This window comes from Muscardinus avellanarius (genome assembly GCF_963383645.1).
Source record: "Muscardinus avellanarius genome assembly, chromosome: 8".
In the NCBI taxonomy this organism is placed as follows: Eukaryota; Metazoa; Chordata; class Mammalia; order Rodentia; family Gliridae; genus Muscardinus; species Muscardinus avellanarius.
This window is the reverse complement of record NC_137794.1, coordinates 116,457,993-116,481,273: the sequence shown is the minus strand read 5'-3', so window position 1 is coordinate 116,481,273 and position 23,281 is coordinate 116,457,993. Positions and strand designations below refer to the sequence as shown.

General features: G+C 45.5%; 1 protein-coding gene across 2 annotated transcripts in view; it reads right to left on the bottom strand.

The window, feature by feature from the left end:
• CEP43 (centrosomal protein 43) overlaps positions 1–15,571 on the bottom strand; it is a gene marked incomplete at both ends in the record, with an annotated part of 33,246 nt that extends 17,675 nt beyond the window's left edge. Inside the window, 7 exons of one of the 2 annotated variants that reach the window (XM_080700475.1) lie at positions 220–279; positions 2,855–2,935; positions 6,293–6,430; positions 6,901–6,989; positions 7,648–7,702; positions 15,288–15,341; positions 15,470–15,571. In XM_080700475.1, the coding sequence (XP_080556601.1) occupies positions 220–279; positions 2,855–2,935; positions 6,293–6,430; positions 6,901–6,989; positions 7,648–7,702; positions 15,288–15,341; positions 15,470–15,571 (579 nt within the window). The remainder of the gene's footprint in view (positions 1–219; positions 280–2,854; positions 2,936–6,292; positions 6,431–6,900; positions 6,990–7,647; positions 7,703–15,287; positions 15,342–15,469) is intronic. The other variant, XM_080700476.1, reaches the window with a different exon arrangement.
• Between the last annotated feature and the right edge of the window lie 7,710 nt (positions 15,572–23,281).

The window sequence follows — 23,281 nt, the reverse complement described above, 5'->3', positions numbered from 1 at the left end:
ACTCTCATTTAGTTGCCAACAGGGACTTCAAAGTGAACGTGAGAGCACAGTTCTAGAACCCAGGCTGATTTGGCCTGGACACCCTGACCAGTCCTTTCTGTTTTCGGCCAGCACCGCCCTCCCCGCCCGCTTGCTGGGGACGGCGAGCGCTCAGGACCTGGCCAGGCGCAGCCCGCCCCATGCCTCTGGCCTCCACTTCTCCGCCCTCACGCGCGTTACCTTGTCACCAGGCTTCTGCCCGCTGGTCTTCTTCTTACCTTGTCCTTTATACCTTGGTATCTGAGCATGAGAATAAAATGACATTTTACCACAGGATAGAAACCTTTTAAAATAACTAAGTCGTGACAGGAGCCAACTACAACACTCCTCCTAGGACATCTCTTAAGAATAGACACCTACCACGCCCTCAGAGCCCCGGCCCTGCAGCTTGGTCAGCCCGCGCCGGCCACGGGCTCCATCGCCCCTGGTGAGCGCAGACCTGGCGCCACTGCTCGGCTTGGTTGCGGGCATGGCTCCTTTGGTGCCGCGTGCTGTCGCGTTCTCAATTAGCCTCGCCTCAGCCCCTAAGCACTGCTGTGGTAGGCTTGTCCTGACCGCAGGTGACCTTCCTCAGGAGCACACGGAGCTGATTCCTAGAGGCCGGCTGGACCCTGTCACTGACCAGCTTTCAGAGTCCCAGACTCTCCAGGGCTCTCAAGGGTGATGAGCACCTGAGAGGAAGCTGGCCAGAACAAGGTCTGGAAGAGTGTGGAACACCAAACCCGAATCCTTCAGAACTACAGAAGAAGGTATTTTAAATAACCCAAATAAGGTTTTACTTTAAAACAGACCCCACCCCACTCCAGCCAGTGTCGAGGGTATTCCTAAAGGGCAACTGCAGCCGCCATGGTGTCAGCTGAGACATGGAGCCTGGCTGAAAACAAGTGAAAGATGTCAGCGGTGTGGCGCCCCCTGGAGGACAGATACCGCCTGCTCACTCGGCTTTGAGCGGTTCACAACTTCTCTGTATGAGTTGAGAACATTTCCTAACACTTGGACATTCAGGAGTCTAGTAATTCCCAGACCTTTTCCTCTTAAAAAAAAAAAAAAATTAGGTAGCCGGGCATGGTGGCGCACGCTTGTAATCCCCACGCTTGGGAGGCAGAGACAGGAAGATCACGCAGGTTCGAAGCCAGCCTCACTGGCTTAAGAGACCCTGTTTCCAAATAAAAATATAAAAAATAGGTGTCTGGAGTGTAGCCCAAAGGTAGAAGGGTATCCAGGAACCCCAGTGCCATATATATATATATACACATAATTTCAGTGCTATATATACTGATAACCTTTTTGGAACATTAATCTCTAACATCAGATATTTTTGTGAGAAATAAATCTTCCTTCCACAGTCAAGGGACTTCATCGGAAATTAATTTAAAGAAATTTGAAAATTTACTCATGATCTGTTCTGTCTTCAGGGTTACAACCTCCCACAGATATCAGGGGGGAAAATCTTAAAAAAAAAAAAAAAAAAGATCCTGGCTGCCTGGACATCTCAGAAATCTCAAAAGGAAGAAACACTATGAAGAATAGCTCTTTCCTTTGCTAGAAATTATGTACAAAATTCCTTTGGATTTCCAACCTAAAAGGAACAACCACATCAAAGAACAAACAATACATAACTGCAGCAATCACTGGGCAGCGTTCTGTGTGTGAACACTTAAAAAGAAAAGAATCTGGCAGAAAATTACTATTCCTGTAAATTGACCTGACTTTAAAAGATACAACTTTTTCTAAGAGTCAACAGACCACCTTAAACCCACACAAGACTAATATTTGAATGAACTTAAAGTGTAACTCTCTTTTTAAGGAACAGAAATCAAAGAAAAAGTTACAGAACAAACCTGACCTGGACTGGACTGGACCTGCGTGCCCTCCAACTTCATGCTACACTCCCACCCTCTGTGGTAACATTAGGAAGTGGGCTCTGGGGGCTGGAGAGCGGGGCCCATGAATGGATCAGCACCCTCCTGTGAGGCTCCAGAGAACCCCATTGGCCTTCCACCACGGGAGGACACACAGCAGGGACCGTCTACCAGCCAGAGTGCCTTGCCCTGGAGCTTCCAGCTCCAAGAGACCAATGCCACTGCTTACCGGAGTCCAAGTCCGTGGTATCTGATCACAGCAGCCTGAGCAGACTATGACGCCAGCCACACCCGGCCCTTCACGAGGCTAGCCGACACTGACCACCACGCACAGCAGGCTTCCCAACCACCATCTTTCCATTCAGCCCTTGTTACTACACACATACCCTTCACCTTAAATTCCAGTATTCAACTCAACTCCTTCCTCCCTTGTGCCAGATCCCTGACATCAGGTCTTTTAATAATCCATCCATCCACATCCACACGTGAACACACACAAATGTGACAATACATGTGTCTTCCTAAAAATCCTATCAAAATAGCTCATTAACAAAAAACACCATCATGATTTACAATCCCAAATCTGGTCACTCACCTAAAAGTCTGCAATACTCAACACAACATTTTTATATTCAGGAACCTAATATTCTCTGGCTAGGAGTGTATAAATGAGAAATAAACACCCTTGTTAAATGAAAACAAAAATGATCAAGGTATCAAATAAGTCCAATTATTCTACAATTCTGATATTTAAGCGCATTTTTTGTGATACAAAATTCAAAGTACTGCTAAGAAAACAAAAGCACATTTTAAAAATACACTTAATCAAAAAGATAAAGCACCTTGAAGAAATGAGCACTTCTTACAAAAGAACCACAGAACTTGTAAGAGCAGAGAGGGGCGTCCTAGAATCGCAGTCCAGACCTCACTTTATAGCCCGCCAGCCAACTCACCTTACTGAGGGTTGAGTGTGTGCTTGCTTTTCCTTCTGGTGACTTTGGTGGAGAATGTACATCAGAAAGATCCAGTGCACCCTAAAAATCACCATTTAAACTTAAAACACATTTTAAAATAAAATATGAATATACCAATTATACTTCAATAGAATATAAGCATCTAAAAACACTATACAATGTTTGCATTTTATTTCATTTACATAATAATCTTTATCAGATTTTCTTCTAATTTCACCAAAAAATAAAACACATCCACATTCTAATCACATGCAAAACACTTCACCAGTCACCCAGAACACCCCAGTCTACACTGCAATAGGTCCCCAGTCTGTCTGTTTTTTTTTTGTGGTACTGGGGATGGAACTCCGGGGCATTCTAGCTTCAAGCTACACCCCCTTTTTATTCTTTATTTTTGAAACAGGGTCTCACTGAACTGTAAAGGGCCTCACTAAGTAGTAGCTGAGGCTGTCCACGAACCGCAATCCTTCTTTCTCAGCCTCCCGAATGCTGGGATTACAAGCTTGCGCCAAGCCCGGCTCCCAGTCTGTTTCTAATATTGACTTCCTCCTTTTTCTCCAGACTAATATCATCCTGTGAGTCTCAAAGATCTGTTTCTACCTTCCTTGGCTTTGTTTCTCTAACTCTTATTTATTTACCTACCTTACCTACCTACCTATCTTTGCAGTACTGGGGATGGAACCCAGGGGCATTATACCTCCAAGCTACACCCCCAGCCCTATTTTTTATTCTTTCTTTAAACAGGGTCTCACTGAGTTGCAGAAGGCCTCACTAAGTAGCTGAGGCTGGCCACGAGCCGCGATCCTCCTGTCTCGGCCTCCCTACCTGCGATGGCGGTGGCAGTGCTTTCTTCTAGGTAGGCGCTCTCCCTGCGAGCTCTTGTTCCCTGCACGCCGTCTAAGACTCCGGCCTTCCCAGAGTCCTGCTTTAAGGTCTTGTTGGCTCTCCTCTGCAGGCGATCTTCTGTGCATCTCCACCTCTTTCGTCTAGGCTTCCCTTCTGCCTAATCAGCTCCAGCCTGCACCAGTTAGTCTTCCAGATGAGTGCTCCCACGTCCACCTGTAATCCCCACTACTCAGGAGGCTGAGGCAGGAGGAGCACAAGCTTGAAGCCAACTTCAACAACTTAGTGAGATCTTGTCTCAAAGTAACAATAAAAAGAGCTGAGGATAAGCTGGGCGTGATGGCGCATGCTTGTAATCCTGGCATTTGGGAGGCTAAGACAGGAGGATCACTGTTTGCGGCCAGCCTCAGCTACTTAGTGAGGCCCTTTGCAACTCAGTGAGAACCTCCACAGAATGCTGCATGGATGTCCACACACGAGGGGCAGCTCCTGGGGCTCGGTCCTTTCAAGCCCTAGTTCCTAACACAATGTCCGTCACATACCTGACAACAAAACCTGTCAAGTAGCTGATGAATGAATGGATAAAGTTACAAGGCGTAAACCACAGTGGCAAAGCACAAGCTGGGACGCTGCAGCAGCCTCCTTCCAGCCCGGGCTGAGGCAGGCTTTCCTACTCCAGCGGTGAACTGGTCGACCCGGGACAGCCTTCCCAAGGCTCCTGCAACCTCCTCCTCACAGTAAGACCAAGTTTAGCACGAGACCACTGCATTTTTTGGTACTGGGGACTGAACTCAGGGGCATTACCTCCAAGCTACACCCCAGCCTTAATTTTATTATTTATTTATTTATTTGTGGTGGTACTGGGGTTCCTGGAAGCCCTTCTACCTCCAGGCTACACTCCCAGACCTATTTTATATTTTATTTTTGGAAACAGGGTCTCTTAAGCCAGCGCGGCTGGCTTCGAACCTGCGCGATCCTCCTGTCTCCGCCTCCCAAGCGTGGGGATTACAAGTGTGCGCTACTACGACCGGCTATTCTTTATTTTTAAAACAGGGTCTTGCTACGTTGCATAGGGCCTAAGTAGCTAAGGCTCACTGTGAACCCGTGATCTTCCTGTTTCAGGCCCTCAAGTACTGAGATTACAAGCATGAGCCACCATACCCCGCAGACATGGCTTTTTAACAAAACAATATTCATAAATGTTTGCAAATAATCATGTCTTTAATTTCTAAATGTAAACATCTTTAACTTGAATAGATATGAACTCTTCAAAGAATTTTTTTATACTTTATATTACCCACAGAATCTATTTGTCATGTCTTAAATACATTTAGTACTCAGGCAAGCTTTACTGATTTTTAAGGATTCCAATAAAAAATATACTCCGAGATTCCCAAAATGGAATAAATAGGCAGCCCAGAGCCTTCTCCATTCTTAACTATAAATCTCTATGACTAAAGGCACACACAATCACATATCTAACAGTCACAGGCATGTCTGTCTATAAAACAGCGTATCTCCATGTAAAGCTGATGTGTGACTCTGAGCCAACCCCTTAATCCTACGAGCAAGACTTCTGGAAAGAAGTGCTACAAGTAGGAGCGGACTGCTATCAACAAGTTCAAGTCTGAAAATGTTTGGAAACAGCAAAACCAAGTGCTCAGGTCTTTAGTTTTTGTTTTCTGTGCTGGGGATTGAACCCGAGGGCATTCCACCGTCAAGCTTCTCGGCAGTCCTTTCTGATCTGTATTTCCAAACAGGGTCTAAGTTGCCGTGGCAGGCATCAGACCTGCAATCCTCCCAAGTACTCAGGGTACGGGTGTGTGTCAGCATGCCCGATGACATCTCAGTTTAAAGTTTAGTTTAAAAAAACTTTAAGTTCAAAAAATTACTAACCAAAAATTATACATCATTTCTTTTATGGTAAACTAAAATAACAAAATCAAAGTTACTTCAATGCTTCCTGTGCCAAGCACCATTCATAGCACCTCCTGTGCATTCCTCACGCACATGAGCCTCACGCACCCACCGGCGCGTCCCACGGGACCTCCTTTATAAAGATGCAATAGAGAGACGAAGGCATGCCAGGCCAACAGCTGGCCAGCGACAACTACGATTTGTTCCAGACAGTTCAGCTCCTGACCCCAGCACTCGTGAGCACCAATAACCAAAATAGGGGCATGACAGTGGCCGCATCAGCATATCTGAATTTTTATTAAAATATACATTTAAAAGACAGTGTGGCGGAACAGGCCTTGCTGAGACAGGAGGATCACAAGTTCGAGGCTAGCCTCAGCAACTTAAGGAGGCCCTCAGCAAACTTACTGTTCCAAAATAAGAAATATAATAGGGCTGGGGGTGTAACTCAGAAATGAAACCTTGGATTCAATTCCCAGTAAACACACACACACACACACACACACACACACACACACACACACACACGCACACAATCTCAGTGCATGTCATTGATTCTAAGGAACATCTTCTCTTAAAGTGAGCCCTGCACTCCTCTGCATGGAAAAACGAGACAGGCTTATAGAGAAGCAGAGAAGGCAACAGAAGCATACTTACTTCTCCACTTGCGGGCCCCTTCTCTTTCTGCTGACAGCGTCTAATCACTTCTAATAGTAAGGGTCCACCCACAGTGCCCTCTGCTTCAATGATGCCTAAGTCACGGGCTAAATTCTCTCGACCTTCCAGACCCTGAAGCTAGAAAAGAAGAGACAAGATGCAGATAGTCAAAACACAGCAAAGTACGTCCAGAGAGCAGAAGATAGCGTAGGAGTTTAGAGGTCTTTCTAGTGAATAAAATGTCCGTTAAACTTTTTTTTACCCATTTTCCAGAACTCCCAAAGCTCCAAAAGTTCCATTAGCAGCTAACGGATAACATGAGAGAATTAACTAACACTCCTCCATTAGCAGCTAAAGGATAACAACTCTATAACAACACTCCTCCATTAGCAAGCCCCAATGCCCTGAGCAGCCACACAGGTGCCTATTCGCTGACAGCTCAAGGGCTTTTAAGAAAAATGGATATCAATTACAGAAAATAAAAATAAAAACCTATAGGTAGGTAACTATAAGGCCAAACTTCATTAACTTTTAGATTATATTAAGCCACTTATATCAAAGGTCACACAGATGTAAGTTTCCAAAGATGTAAAAATTATTATTCTTACTGTGCTTGTTTCAGGATGAAAAACAGCCAGAGTGAAGTCAAGGTTAAAAAACTGGAGGAATTCTGCGACAAGACTCGCCACTAGACGACCTGCAAGGACCGAGGAAGAGTCTTGAAGAACTTTAAAAGCTGCATTAGCATTAATTAAGGCTCTCTTAATTAACAATAGAAAAGGTCTATAAATGTTTAAATTATAAATTTCTTCTCTTCAAATAATACAATTAAGTAATGAAAGCCCCAATCTCCCCCATTTTATTCCTCTAGGATCATCAGTTTGAACTCTAAAACAATATAAATTTTCATAAAGATGACAATGTTTCACTTTTTATAGTAAAACTGGCATACCCAACTTCCCATGGCCAAAAACATTTAACAAGAGCAATGACTATTATACAGTAAAATATTTTAAAATGAGGATATGAAAGAATCAGAATTTTAAAAAGTTGAAATTCCTGATTTATCACAAATGGTGACATTATTTGGAAATTTAGAGAAGCTCAAACAAAGAAGAACCCAGGTGAAGTGGCTTATACCTGTAATTCTAGTACTAGGGAGGCTGAGACAGGAGGATGGCAGGTTTGCAGTCAGCCTCAACAACTGAGTCCCTCTGCAACTTAGTGAGACCGTTTCAGAATAAAAAATAAATAGGGCTAGGGGTGTAACTCAGGGGTAGAAAGTCCCAAGGTTCAATCACCAATACCAAAAAACTTAAAATTTAAAAAAAAAACAAGAAAAAGGAATATCTTACCATCTTTTGTATTTAAAAATTTTTTCAGACTCTCGTTTACTAAAGGAGTTTTGTTCTGTTAAAGAAAAAAACATCTTAAGTGTCTTAAGCTTATACTATAAATAACTATAAAATGTATACTGAAGTTAAAGTTGGGGCAAAGATATTAGTAAACACTGTGATTCATAAAATTCTGGCCTTATGAAATCCCCACAGCTGCTGATTACTAGAGAACTTGCTTTGTGCTTTCAATAACTTCTCCAAGTCAATACAACCATATGAGGACTTCACCTTTATTGTTTAATAAACCACTTATTAAACAGCGTTTGAAGCCAGATATCTTCAAACACTCCGTGATAGATTAAATTTACTTATATAAATTATTATTTCAAGTATATTAAGTTTAACTTTTATCATTTTAGGTATCCACAATTGATAGCATATGCACATGTAACTCCCAGTTCATCAGTGGTATGTAAGGTGATTTTATGTAGCCATAGGCCAACTTATCTTTGTAATTAAGATCTGAATATGGAATATTTAATACACAGGAATATAAACATAGACAACAATCCTTCTTGCACATGAAGGCTGTGCCTGCTGAGACTGAGGCCCAAGTGGGCAGCACCTGGCGCCCCCTGCAGCAGGGTTACTGCTGGTGAACAGCAGCCTCTCACAGTGCTAATGGGAAAGCAAAAGGGCAGTCACTAGGGAGAGCACTTCACCTCTATATATTTTCTCAAGAAAAATTATAGATCCAAGCAAAGACTTATACATGCATGTCTAGACAAGCCTCTTTTATAATAAGAAAAAATTTAAAACAATCCAGAATGCACATCAACATTTAAATGGCTAAATTGTCATATATCCACTCAATAGATTAAGGAAATGCTGTATTAATCCTGAACTCAAGAATGAAATGAAAAATACACATTACAATGTGAATGGATTCAAGAGCATTATGCTGACTAAAAGCCAGACCCCCCAAAAAGGAACATGTTCTACTACCCCATTCATATGCTTCTTAAACTGTCCAGAGCCATACGTGGTGGTACACACCTGCAATCCCAGTTCTTGGGAGGCTAAGACAGAAGGATCAGAGGTTCGAGGACAGCTTCAGCAACATAGTGAGACCCTATTTCAAAACAAAAATTAAATGAATAAAAAAGGTTGGGGGTATAGCTCAGAGGTATAATGTTCCTGGGTTCAATCTCGAGTACTGCCAAAAAAATAAAAAGTTCAAGATGCTAGAGGAGATGATAAAAAAGAGACACAAGGAAATGTTAAGGGTCAGGGATGGGAAAGCTCATAAAGGTACCCAGTAAACTAGTCCAGGAAACTTTAAGATACTGAACAAAATGATATACTCAAAGAAAATGGAGGGATATGGTCAGGTGTGTATGCAAAATAGCAGATCTAGGAACAACGAAAAGACTTGAGGGAGATGGCAAAAGGTATCAGCAAAAGAGGGAACAGCAATGGACTCACCTTACTAGCAAAGATATTCATAGGCTAAAGGTGAAAGGATGAGAAGAGGTATTCCATACAGAGACAAAAGGAAGCAGGGATAACAATGCTCATATCAGAGGAGAAAAGTGGGCCATCTCCTGCTGATAAAAGGAAAGCCAACAAGAAGACATATGATGGAAAACATTTATGCCCAAACGTGGGCGTGCCACTTTATAAAACAACTCTCTAGGACATAAGGTCTCAGAACCCAATACAATGATATGGGAAACACTGACACACCTCTCACACTACTCGATCGATCTTCCAGACAAAATATCAGTCAGGACTCTACACACCTAAGAACATTACAAAGCAAATGGATAGAAGAGACATATACAGATATTTCAACCAACAACAGTGAATACATTCTCGATATTTCAACCAACAACAGTGAATACATTCTCAGCTGTTCATAAAACCTTCTCCAAAATAGATCACATACTGGGCCCCAAAGTACCAGCAAATTTTTTTTAATGTAATATAATTTCTTACATCTTTTCAGATCATAATGAAATGAAAGTAGAAATCAACAATAGGAAGACCCAAAGGAATTACAAAAATACATAAAGAATAAATGATACACTCTTGAATAAGGACAGGATCATAGAAGAAATAAGGGAAGAAATAAAGAAGTTCCTAGAATTAAGTGAAAATAGACACAACATACCAAATCTATGGGACACTTTGAAGGCAGTTTTAAGAGGAAAATTTGTAGCACATGAATGCCCACATAACAAAAATAGGAAGTCACCAAATAACCTGATGAGAAACCTTAGGGTTTCGATGGCCTTAGGGCCATCGAAAATAGCAACAGACTAATCCCAATGCTAGTAGAAGTCAGGAAATAATTAAAATCAGAACAGAAATCAATGAAATAGAGAACAACAAAAAGCAAGACAAAACAAAACAAGGTTCATGGCCAGCCTCAGCTACTTAGTAAGGCCATCCATAACTTAGTGAGACCCTGTTTCAAGATAAAGAATAAAAAAATGGGCTGAGAGTGTAGCTCGAAGGCAGAATGCCCCTGGGTTCAATCCCCAGCACCACACACACAAAAAAAAATAAATAAAGCAAAATGAAAAAAGAAGAGCCAGGTGTGGTGGCACACACTTTTAATCCCAGTACCTGGGAGGCTGAGACAGGAGAATCACAGGTTCGTGGCCAGCCTCAGCTACTTAACGAGGCCCTCCACAACTTAGTGAGACCCTGTTTCAAAATAAAGAATAAAAAAATGGGTTGGGAGTATAGCTAGGAGAGAGAGAGAGAGAGAGAGAGAGAGAGCAAGAAAATAGAGATGAAAAAGATCTCACTACAGACACACAGATAATGGGGAAATCCAGAAGGTCAACAGAAACTATGTTGAAAATTTATACTCCAATAAATAGGAAAACAGAAGAAATTGACATATTTCTACACACACACACAACCTACCTAAACTGAACAAAAAGGATACAGAAAACCTAAACCAACCAATAGCAAACAAAGAAATAGAAACAATAAAAAAATCCTTCCATCAAAAATCAGTCCTGGTCCAGACAGATTCTCAGCTAAATTCTAAAAGGATCTAAAACCAATACTTCACAAATTATTCAGTGAAACAGAAAGAGACAGGATTCTTCCAAACTCCTTCTGGGAGGACAGTATCACTTTAATACCAAAACCAAATAAAAATACCTCAAGAAATTAAAGACCAATATGCTTAATGAACACAGAAGCAAAAATTCTAAACAAAGTACTAGCAATACACATTCAAAATGATATCAAGGAAACTTTGCACCATGACCAAGTTGGTTTTACTCCAAGGATGCAAGGTTGGTTTGATGTATGCATATCAATATATGTGATTCACCACATAAACAGAATTAGGAACAAAAATCACATGATCATTTCAAAAGATGCTGAAAAGCATTTAACAAAATCCAACACCCATCCGTGTTAAAAATAATGCAAAAAAAATTAGAACACAAGGAACTTAACCTCAATATCATAGAGGCAATATACAATAACCCAAAGCTAACATCATATTGAATGGGGAGCAACTGCAAGAACTCCCTTTAAAATCAGAAACAAGACAAAGATGTCCACTTTCATCACTCCTTTTCAATATAGTCCTCAAGACTCTAGCCTGAATGATAAGACAAGAGTTACAAAGAAACAAAGGAATACAAATAAAAAAAGATGAACTGAAATCATCTCTATTTGCAGGTGACATGATTCTATACTTAGAAGACCCAAAAAACTCAACAGAAAGACTTCTAGGGCTGGCTAGCAAATTTAACAAAGTATCAGGATACAAAATAAATTTAAAAAATCAGTTGCCTTTCTATATACCAACCATGAACCCACTGAAAAATCCAGAAACAATTCCATTCACAATAACCTCAAAAACAATTAAATACCTAGGAATCAAAATAACCAAGGAGGTAAAAGGCTTCTACAATGAAAGTTATAAAACACAAAAGAAAGAAATGGAAGATCTTAGAAGATGGAAATATCTTCCATTCTCTTGGATAGGCAGAATAAATATCATCAAAATGGCCATTCTACCAAAACTGATCTAGATTCAATGCAATTCCTATCAAAATACCAATATCATTCCTCAGAGCTAGAAAAATATCAGTTCTAAGTTTCATATGAAAAAACAAAAGAACCAGAGGAGCCAAAGCAATTCTCAGCAAGAAGAATCATGCAGGGGCCGGGCGCGGTGCGCACTTGTGATCCCAGCACTCGGGAGGCTGAGACCGGAGGATCGCCGTTGGCAGACAGCCTCAGCTCCTTAGTGAGGCCTCTGCAACTCAGTGAGACCCGGTTTCAAAATAAAAAATAGGGCAGGGAGTGTAGCTCGGAGGTCGAATGCCCCTGGGTTCCATCCCCAGACCCACAAAAAAAAAAAAAAAAAATCACGCAGGAGGCATCATGACACCTGACTTCAAACTATACTACAGAGCTATAGTAATAAAAACAGCATGGTGTCGGTGCAAAAATAGGCACACAGGTCAATGGAACAGATTCTCTACACATTAACAGCTAAAAGATTCTCAGCAAAGATGCCAAAAACACACTTTGAAGAAAGGACAGCCTTTTCGACAAATGGGTTTGGAAAAGTGGTTATCCATTTGTAAAAAAAAAAAGAGAATAAAACCCCAACCTCTCACCCTGCACAAGAGTCAACTCAAGATGAATTAAAACATGAAAATTAAACCAGAGACTCTGAAATTACTAGAGGGCATAGGATATGCCAACATAGAGGTACTGGTAGAAACTTCCTCTATAAGACCCACAAAGCTCAAGAAATTAAAAGAAAAATGGGATGGCATTAAAGTTTTTGTGCAGCAGAAGAAAACCATCAAAAGTCTACAGACAAACAACCCAATCAAGAAATGGGCAATTAAACTAAGTAGATACTTCATAAAAGAAAAAACACAAATAGCCAATAAATATGAAAAATTGTTCAACTCCTTAGCAATCAGAGATGCAAATCAGAACTACATTGAGATTCCATCTAACCTAATTAGAATGGCAGGCATCAGCAAGTTAAACAACAATAAATGCTGGTGAGGATGTGGGGAAATAGGAACTCGTCTACACTGTTGGTGAGACTGCAAATTAGTGCAGCCGCTATGGAGATCGGCATGAAGATTTCTCAGAAAACTAGATATGGATCCACCATATGATCCAGCTGTATCACTCCTGGGTATCTTTCCGAGGGGACTGATCAGATTATAGTAAAACATGCATATCACGTTTATGCAGCACAACTGACAACCGCCAAATTGTGAAAGCAACCCTAAGTGTCCATCAACAGATGAACGGAGCACAAAATTATTGGATATGCACGTGATGGAATTCTACTCAGCAATAAAAAAGAACAAAATTATGTCATTTGCAGGAAAATGGGTGGACATGGAGAACATTATGTTAAGTGAGATTAGCCAATCACAGAAAGTAAAGGGTCGTATGTTTTCTGTCATAGATGGAGGCTAAGGAGTAACTGGGACGCAAGAGGGACTTCAGACAAGGGGAAAACCTCAGTGCAGCGAGGGCGGTGGTCTAGGGGAGGGTTGGGAGGATTAACAATGAAAACACTTCCATTAGCATTTTGTACACGTGAGACTACCCATGCCAAGCTCAATATCATGGACAGGGAAGGGTTGAAGGGAGGGAGCCAGGGGAAAGCCCACCAAGTGCTGTGTGCACGTGTGTCCCCATCACTGTGAACATTATGATGTGACACTAAAGACTACAATGCACCAATAAAAGGAGAGAAAAAGAGAAAGGAGGAACGGAATTAAGCACTCTGGAAGAGAAATAGCTAAGCACAGGTGAAGCAGGCTGCTGAGCACCTCCACAACTGCTGTAGATGAGCCCCGCCAGGCACAGCCTGCAAAATGCAAAGCCCAGAAAACGCTCACACTTCTTGCCTGACTTTCCCAGTACAGTCAGGCTGTTAGGCAGTCTAACTGACAGGTTTGAAGGTGCACTGAAGATGCAGGGTAAAGGTATTGGTGGTGCTCAGGGGAAGAAGGCAGGATGAAGACTATGGGATGGACTCCAACAGCTGGGAAACGGTCATGCTACAGAAATCAAGATGTCAGCAAAAGGAAAAGAGAAAAACAGAACAGAAAAAGGTCTCAAAGGCCAAGGGAGCTTTTCAAATAGGAAGAAGAAATGAAGTCTGCCAAGTGCCACAGTGATCAACCAAGACAGGTAAGAACTCAAGGCTACTCCAAATCAAGTGAATCTTCTTGGCTGTAGCAAGAAAAATGTGTTAAGTGTAGTAGTGGAGGACTTAAGATGCTAATGAATTAAAAATTCCTAGTACATAAGAAATGTATGAGACATACACATCTTTCAAACGTGATGGTGAAGAAAAAGAGTACAAGATAACATAACATGAATAAAGGAAAACAAGTTCCCACAGAAACACATTTTATGCCCAACAAGATTCAATGTAAGGGGACAGATCAGACACAACAACTAAGGAGATGAAAGTGCATGGACAGCAAGACTCAGAGAAAGCCACTGTACTTGGCTAAGGCAGAGCTCTTCTACCAACCAGAAAGGAGGGAAGACAGGCCAGGTGAGCCTTTCCTGAGACGAGCGACAGACTGGGGGCGGCAGGAGAACAAAAAGGACTTGCTGGCTTCCCTGTGAAGAGAAAGACCATCTTTCCAAAAAGAAGAAACAGATGAGGCAGAAGACTAAAGAGAAGCAGGAGGAGCTGCTAAGAAGGCAGAGGTGCTGGACACCTCGGGACCCTGAGTTTGATGGTTACCAATCTGTAACATCACAAGCCTATGCCATTTCCTCAGCAGGGACTTTTTTCTTCCAGAACAAGCACAACTGGAAAGCAAGGTAGTTACGGTTTCTGAGACATGGACCATGGAGTCCACACTAGTCCGGGACAAAAAGGAACCAATAAAAGATTGATGCCTAGACAGGTAAGGCAAGAGGAACTGAAGGGCTTGATGAAATTCAAACGCAGGGCAAGAGGTCTAAAGAAGTGGGAGAGCAGGGTGTGGGGGCCCATGCTTGTAATCCCCTACTTGGGAGGCTGAGACAGGAGGGTCGCAGGTTCACAGCTACCCTCAGCTACTTAGTGAGGCCCTCCACAAGGAATGAGACCCTCTTTCAAAAGTAAAAGAATAAAATAGGGCCGGGGGCGTAGCTCAGGGGTAAAATGCCCCTGGGTTCCATCCCCAGTACACCACACACACACACACACACACACACACACACACACACACACACACAGCGGGAGGATGGGAGACTGAAGAGTCACAGAGGAAGAGCTGAGACTCGATCATGAAGTGTTTCTTGTTACAAGTTACAGGACATTTATTCCTGATATTCAGTGGGTCTTAGAGTCAAGGGGAAAAGCTGTCATTACCCACTTAAATACAAAGGTGTGATTGGGTTTTGACAAGCAAGACTACAATACTTAAGTGGTCAGACGACGTTGGGAACAGTGATACACTATATCCCCTCCCTACCTTGAAGGGATTCGCAGTGCTTATTAGCGTATTAAAGATTCCGAGTAATCCTAGTTTTAACTCTTTGGCAAGCCATTCCTTCAAGTCGCGCCTACGAGGTTTCTTCCCCAGAGTGAAGCATCAGAGGACAGGGCACATTAAAGCCTGGGGATTTCATACCTCTACTTTTTCTTGCTCTTCTAGCGCTAAAAACACAGCTGCTCGGAGTTCAGCCTTTTAAAAAGGAAACAAAAGTTACTTGGAGGCAGCTGTCGGGAGGGAGCCCGCGTCCCGAGGGCTCGCGCCGCCGCCCCGCCCGGGCCGCGGCAGGTGCTCGTCTGGGCGGCCCCGCGCCGCCGCACCTTGATGCGGTTCAGGACGCCGCTGTTCTCCAGCGTCTGCACCAGCAGGTCCCGCAGCTCCGTGTCCTCCTCCGCCACCACCGCGGCCGCCGTCGCCGCCATCTTGCTTCTCCAAGACAACCGCCCAAGCCGCGCCAACGGCCCGGGCCGCCGCAGAGGCCGGACGCGGGCGACGTCGGGGGCGGGGCCGGAAACGCAGGGGCGGGGCCTGACGCCAGGAGAGGCGGGGCGGGACGTGACGCCTGGAGACGCGGGGCGGGGCCTGACGACTGGAGACGCGGGGCGGGGCCTAACGCCTAGAGGCGCGAGGGCGTATCCTCACCTTTGGAGACGCGGGGGCGGGCCTCAACGCCTAGCGACGCAGGGGCGGGGCCTGACGCCTGTAAACGCGGGGGCGGGGCCTCAACGCCTAGCGACGCAGGGCCGGGGCCTGACGCCTGTAGACGCGGGGCGTGGCCTGACGCTTGGAGGTGCGGGGGCGGGGCCTGACTCCTGGCGACGCAGGGGCGGGACGTGACCCCTGGAGACGCGGGGCGTGGTCTGAAGCTTGGAGACGCGGGGGCGGGGCCTGACGCCCTAGGCGCGGGGCGGGGCCTCAACGCCTAGCGACGCAGGGGCGGGACGTGACGCCTGGAGACGCGGGGCGGGGCCTGACGCCTGGAGACGCCGGGGGCGGGACCTGATGCCTGGCCACGTAGGGGCGGGGCCTGATCATTGGCGAAGCAAGGGTCGGCGCTTCCACGCCTGCCTGAAGATGCAGGGTCGGCCCTGACGCCTGGAGACGCGGGGCCCCGCGTGGACACCAGGGGCAGGGTCTGGAGGTTTGGGGACGTAGGGGGCGGGACCTCACGCTCTGGGCGCCGCCTCGGTGCCCGAGAGGGCGGGGCCCCGAGACGTAGGGGCGGGGCCTCGGGCGCGGGCCTTCACGCCTTCGGGCACACCGGCTTCCCGTCGACTCCGCGGCGACCCCAGCGCTCGCGTACCCTGGTTACTTACATCTCTGGTTGGTACTTAAGCGCATCATCCAGCTGGACTGAGGGTCCTATGAGCTCCAAGCCTGCGGCTCCGGGATTGAGTCAGCTCTGGGAGGCGGGGTGTGTGTGTGTGTGTGTGTGCGCGCGCGCGCGCGCTTGTCTGTATTGTGAGTAGAGGCGGTTTGTGTGTCCGAGTGTGTTTGTGTACACACAGACTGAGTCTATTCTGGGTAGGGGCCGTGGGTGTGTGTCTGCCTACCCGTGTATATGTGTGCACACACTCCGAGCCAGTCTGTATTCTGGTAGAGGCAGTGTGTGTGTCCGTGTCTACGCACATCCATTGAGTCACTCTGTATTCCTGGCAGGCGGTGTGTGCTCACTCTCAGAGTGAGTCTCTTCTAGGTAGGATAGGGCGTGTTTGTGTGTGTATTCTAGGTAGGGACGGGATGAAGGCTCAGTGCGCTTTCCTTGTTCTGTGGACTCCTGTGCACTGGAGTCCTTCTGCAGGCTTGTCAGGGAGGGAGAGGCAATGCCAAACTCCACAAGCACAGGAAGCTTGTAAGAAAGCAAACTATCCTGAACAAAACACATAGCAGGGCATTTTCTCTTAATACAGATGAGCTGCAGATTATAATTGGAGATATAAATAGGATGTGTAAAGCAAAAAAGTTTTCCATGTTGTTATCGTGTGCGTATAGGAGAAACTGGATTTGAGTTTGACTTTTTCCTGTATCTTTAGAGGAAGAGTTCATTAAGAAGTTAGTCTTTGAGGTGGCCTTATGGAGAACAGCTAAGTCAGATTGAAGGGAAGAGAAGCAAGGTCATTCCAAACACAAAAGACCACGAGTAAAAGGTAAGAGCTGAAAAGCCTTGCCCGCTTTGGTGATACAGCACCGAGGGAAGAAGGGATCATTCGATATGGGACATCCAGGAAGACGCCGTGGCCCTTGTAGGCTGTAAACAAAGGAAAGGCAGGCTGAAGAGTTGTAGATGGGAGGAATGGACCCAAAGGCTGGGCAGCTTGTGCTTGGGAACGGAGCAAGCTTGGTGCCTTTGGCAGAGACAGGATTCAGGAGATAACGATGATTCCTTTGTGGATGAAGGGTCTGGAGGCCAGCTGTATCTGTAGGTGTGACATAGAGAGGTGGACATACCAGATTGAAACCCATTGGATCAGCACCTGTGTTCTAGCCCAAATCAGGCGGTAAGGGGCTGTCCTCCACCAGGGAGCTCACAGTCCAGGGATTCAGACAGCACCTCTCCCAGCAAACTGAGGACTCAGAATGAGGTTGTGGGTAGGGGAAGGGAGCACACAGCTGGACCGCCAAGAAGGGACGGGGTGGTGTGACAGACTTCTGTTTGTACCTCCAGAGTTTGTGTTGAAGCCATAAAGTCCAGTGTGTCCATATCTGAAGACGGGGCTCATAGGTGGTAATAAAGGTTGAGTGAGGTCATAATCCAGTTGGGTGGTGTCCTTATAAATAAGAACAGACCAGAGCTCCCTTCACTAGGTGGGGACACAGCGGGGGGCTGCCATCTAAGCCACAGAAAGGGCCCTCACCAGGAACTGGGACCCGTGCCAGTCATCGTGAGCCTCCTGCCCCAGGAGTGTGAAGCTGGTCTCCATTCAGCGTCTGGTCTCGTTGTGACAGTCCACGCTAACTACACCTGTGGCTTCCTAAAGGTGGTGTTAGACACCGGGTGTGCTGGAGGTTTCCAGGTGCATGATGGAGGAAGGGGCGGTAGGCAGAAGTAACGTAACAGGGGCATAGGCCAGTTCTGTCTTCTGCAGGTAGGGGGCTGTGGGAAGCTCTGGCTGGAGGTGCAAAGGTGAGCAGGTTGTGAAGTGATTTGGTAAATATATATGTACATATTCGTTCATATTCATTACCATGTAGTGAATTTGACTTCCATCTCGAGGGCACAAAATGGCAGCACTGGCCCTCCAGTTGGTTTGTTTGTTTTTGGGTGTGGGCACTGGGGATTGGATCACCCAGGCGCATTCTACCTCTGAGCTACACCCCAGCCCTATTTCTTTATTTTAAACAGTTGGTGAGGGCCTCACAAGATTACTGAGGCTGGGGTTATTACTCAAACCTGTGATCCTCCTGTCTCAGGCCCCTAAGTACTTGGATCACAAGTGTGTGCCACCCTACCCAGCTCCATTTGGATTTACAAGGAGCACTCCAAGAACGGGGGATGAGGGTGGGTTGGACGGGAGGACACTGAAGTGAGAAAGCTATCCTAGTGGTCCAGGAGCGATCAGCAGGGGTCTCAGATAAAGTCACAAGCATGGACAGGAAGGGAGAAATGGATTCGAGAAGTGGGAGTACTATATTAGGGCTTTCCAAAGAAGCAGAGATGGTGCAGTGCGCGTGCGCGTGTGTGGACAGTCGCAAAGGACTTCATTATAAAGAATGGGCTCAGGAGACCTCAAGGCCAGCAGCCCGTGATCCGCAGGGTGAGCTGGCCAGCAGAGACTCAGGAGAGCTGGCGGTGTCCTTCATTTCTGTTTCAAGCAGCAGTCTCACTGCTGCGACGGGAAGACCTGACTGCACAAATTAGAGGAAGGTTTATCTGCTTGCAGTTCTGGAGATTTCAGAGGTTCAATCCATGTCAGGCCAGGTTACAACTGTGGGTCTCAGGTGGTGGTGGAGCAGAAAGGGAGGGCATTGACTCTGCTCTCACATCCTGGCGGCTAGACACGAGAGCAGCAAGGGGATTCCGGGACACAAGCACGGTTCAGGGCCACACCCAGCGATCCACGCCTCCACTCACTCCACCTGCCTCAGTTACCACCCATTAAGCCTATCACAATGGATTTATCCACTGGTGAGATTACAGCCCTTCTGACTTAATCACGTCAATGCTCAACATGAATACATGGATTCCTCAGGGGACGGTCTATATCCAGCCATGACACTAAGAGCTGTATTTGAGTGTCTCAGTCTGCATCCAAAGGCAAAAGGCCAGGAGGCAAGAAGGACTCCTACTGGGGAGGGTCAGTCTCTTTGCTTTATTCAGGCCTCTAGTTGATGGGTAAGGCCATCCATAGGAAGAGAGTCTGCTTTATTCAGTCTACCAGTTTAAACACCCCCACAGACACACCCAGGATAACAGTTGACCAAATATCTGGGAATCCTTTGGTATGGTCTAGTTGGCACATAAAACCTACCATTGCAAATATATTCCAGTAATATAAAACCTTTAAATAACTCGACTTTGACAAGCATAAACTCAGGAGGACAGAACTGGGAAATGCCTTCCGACTCTATTTTCTTAGAATAGAATGCCATTGCTGCTTTAAGGTTAAAAATAATAAATGAGTCATGAACCATGGAGATCATCTCTCTGAATCAGTAATAGTAAGGCTTGCTTTCTTGAAGTCAGCTACTCTATTCTGCAAGGATCAGGACAGTCGAGAAAAAATAAGGCTCTCCATTCTCATCCATTTCCTTAAATGTTTTAGAGGTTGTGCCAAAGACAGCAGACTGGGAAAAGAGACGAATTCCATGTTTCCCAGAAAAGTCATCACAGTTCATTGAAACTCCTTAGCCCGTTATTATTACAAGGAGTTACTGATACCAGGGTGTGTGTAGTGGTCAAAAGTGTGGACTTAAGAGCCTCTTTGCATGGGTTTGAACCCCTTTTCTGGTTATGTTGACCATAGCAAGTCACTCAACCTCTGGGGATAAAAATAATTGGGGGGATAATGATAGTATTGAGTGAGACATAGAAAGCACAATAAAAATATAATACAGTCTAATTTCATTTTCTCCATGATGCTCTGAGAAAATTTATCATCATCATCATTATTATTATTATTTTCCTGACTCCGTGACTCGGAGGAGACATGAGACTCAGAAGAGCTAGGTGGTATACCTGTAGTCACACAGTAAAGATTAACCACCTCGATCTATTTGGTCTCCTGTTCATGGTCTTTCTTTGGTATTTTACTTTCTGCCAATATAAACTACAAGGATACCGGCTCATTTTCTGTTTCTGCAGCAGTACAACAGCCTGGGTAGTTTTTAGAGGACAGGTGAATTTGGCTCAGGGCCAAGAGGCTGAGAGTCCAGGGTAAAAGTGTCAGTGTCTTTTGAGGCCTTCCTGCTGCAGCAGAACATGGCTGCCATCTCCCTATGGCACTAAAGCCATCCTGGAGCGCCACCCAACACCCCCGCACCTCATCTAATGCAACTACCTCCCCAAGGCCCGACCTCCAGATACCATATGAAATTAGGAATTAAGGTTTTTTTTTTCTTTGCGGTACTGAGGATGGAATCCAGGGACATTCTGTCTCTGAGCAACAACCTCAGCCCTGTTTCTTATTCTTTATTTTGAAACAGGGTCTCACTGAGTCTCAATGGGCCTCACTAAGTAGCTGGGGCTGTCCGGGAATTACAGTCCTGTCTCAGCCTCCCAAATGCTGGGATTAGTAGTGTGTGCCAGCACGCCTGGAAGCTATTAAGGTTTTAACTCATGAGTTGGGAGGTACAGATTCAAACCGCAGCAGTAATTTATTTAAATCAAAGTGAAAAAGGAAAAAAAAAAAACCTGAATGAAGGAAACTTGGAATGCTCTCCTCCCAAGACAGGTCCAAATGCAGGCCACCAGGGGGCAGGCAGAGTGCATCACGGGTTTTTGTTTTGTTTTGTGACCCCACCCCCACCCCCACCCCTGTGGTACTGAAGATTGAGCCCAGGGGCATTCTACCTCTGAGCTACACTCCTAGCCCTATTTTTTATTCTTTATTTTGAAGCAGGGCCTCACTAAGTTGCTGAGAACCTCACTAAAAAGCTGAGGCTGACTACAAATCTCTGATCCTCTGTCTCAGCCGCCCAGATACTGGGATTACAAGTGTGCAACACCACGCCTGGCACTTTTTATTTTTATCTGCTCACATAAAGATATGATGCCAGAGCCGGGTGTGCTGGCATACATCTGTTATCCCAGTACTTTGGAGGCTGAGACAGGATCGCGCATGTTCAAAGCCAGCCTCAGCTACTTAGTTAAGCTCTCAGCAACTTAGTGAAACCCTGTTCCCAAATAAACTCTAAAATAGGTCTGGGAGTGTAGCTTGGAGGTAGAAAACCCCTGGATTTTATCCCTAGTACCAAGTGAGCAGACGCTGATATATGTATGTTTTTTAAAAAGCACTCCGCCGGCCCCTCGTTTGCCTAAAAGCAGGACACAAGCTGATACAGGAGTCCTCCCTCTCTCCAGGATGGAGGAGTGCATCCCTGGAGACCGCGCAGCCCAGTGCTCCCGGCCTGGCCTTCCCCGCTGGCTGTGTGTGTGGCGCCCGGCACCGCGTGCGGCCCCACTCTCGCTCATCTGTTGTCGCGGCTCGAAAGCTGCTGTTCTCTGTGTGGAGGTGGTACGGGTGCCAGGCCTCCAACTCTGGCCCGCGCTCGACCCAGCCCTCGTGGCACACGGCTGCACCCATAGTACACCTGTTTTCCTACAGAGCCTTGTGCGGAGGATCTAAGATGGGTGGAGGGAGACAAGTTTGCCTCCCTCACAACACTGACGTGGGCAGCCAGTATCCTCAGCTAACTGGCAGTCCGTTGAATTCATGTCTTTAAATGTTCACCGGCACCCATACCCCACTGGGCTCAAACCTCACATACTGGACCAGCACTCTGCGACTGAGGTACAGCCCCACTGTGGGCGGTCTTACACTCCAAGACGTGAAGGTGGCTTTCTTCTACTCTGTTATTTCCTGGGGAATTTTTTTATTTTACTTTACTTTCCACTGCCTATCTCTCTCAGGATTTAATTACCTTGTTGCTAAGTGCACGTCTGTGCAAACTGATTGGCCCGAAAGCTGTAACCATGGCAACAGAGCAGTGTCCACAGGACCAAGCCTAAGACTCACACGGGAGCTACTGTATTACTTGAAGAACTACAATTATTTTAATTACTCTAAATTGTTATTAACCCACCATCTTAAGCCCTTTCTTAAACATCTTTGACATAAAGACTCAGAATCTGTCCTATACATCAGAAGGAGATATAGTAAAACACTAGATGTTAGCGCTGTTTTATTTATTTTTTAATATTTTTGGTACAGGGCTTGACCCCGTGGCCTTTTGACCATCACGGTCAGCATGCGCTGTAAAATGAGCTACAGCCCAGCCCCACCTCCCAGCACTATTGGAATTCCAAATGGATGGGAATTCATTTTCTAAAAGATGTATGGAGTTGAATATTGCACCTGTTTAAACTGATGAATCTAAAGAATACACAAGAGGATTAAAATACACACCCCACAAATTTAGGATATGCCTGTTGAAAACACCTTGCTCTTCCAATTTTGATCCTGGAGGTATATATACATACACACATATACACATACGTATACATATATATATATATATATATGAACATATAGTAACCTTTATGCTTTGGGTTTTCTTTGCCACTGACTCTAGAACACTGCCTCCTATTGGGGCAGTTTCACCCTCCCGGGAACATGTGGCAATGTGTGGAGACATTTAGGTTGTGGGTGCAGGGACGGACTCTCTGGCTGCTGGCGCCCACAGGGCAGAGGCAGGGATGCTTGCTTGCTCTTTCTGTCAGCATCCTTACTGACCCCAAATTCCTTATGACCGCAACTTAGAGGAAGGGAGATTGACTTGCTCACAGCCTGGAGGTGTCAGGGGTGCCAGTCCACATTAGGTCAGTCATGGCTGTGGAGGGCAGACGAGGGCAGATGAGAGAGGGAGGAGGGCGAGGGACACACATGTATGTAGTCCCCGTGGCCACGCCCCCGTGGGCTGTCTCCTCTGGTACCCTACCTGCCTATTTCACCACCCAGTAAATCCATCATTGA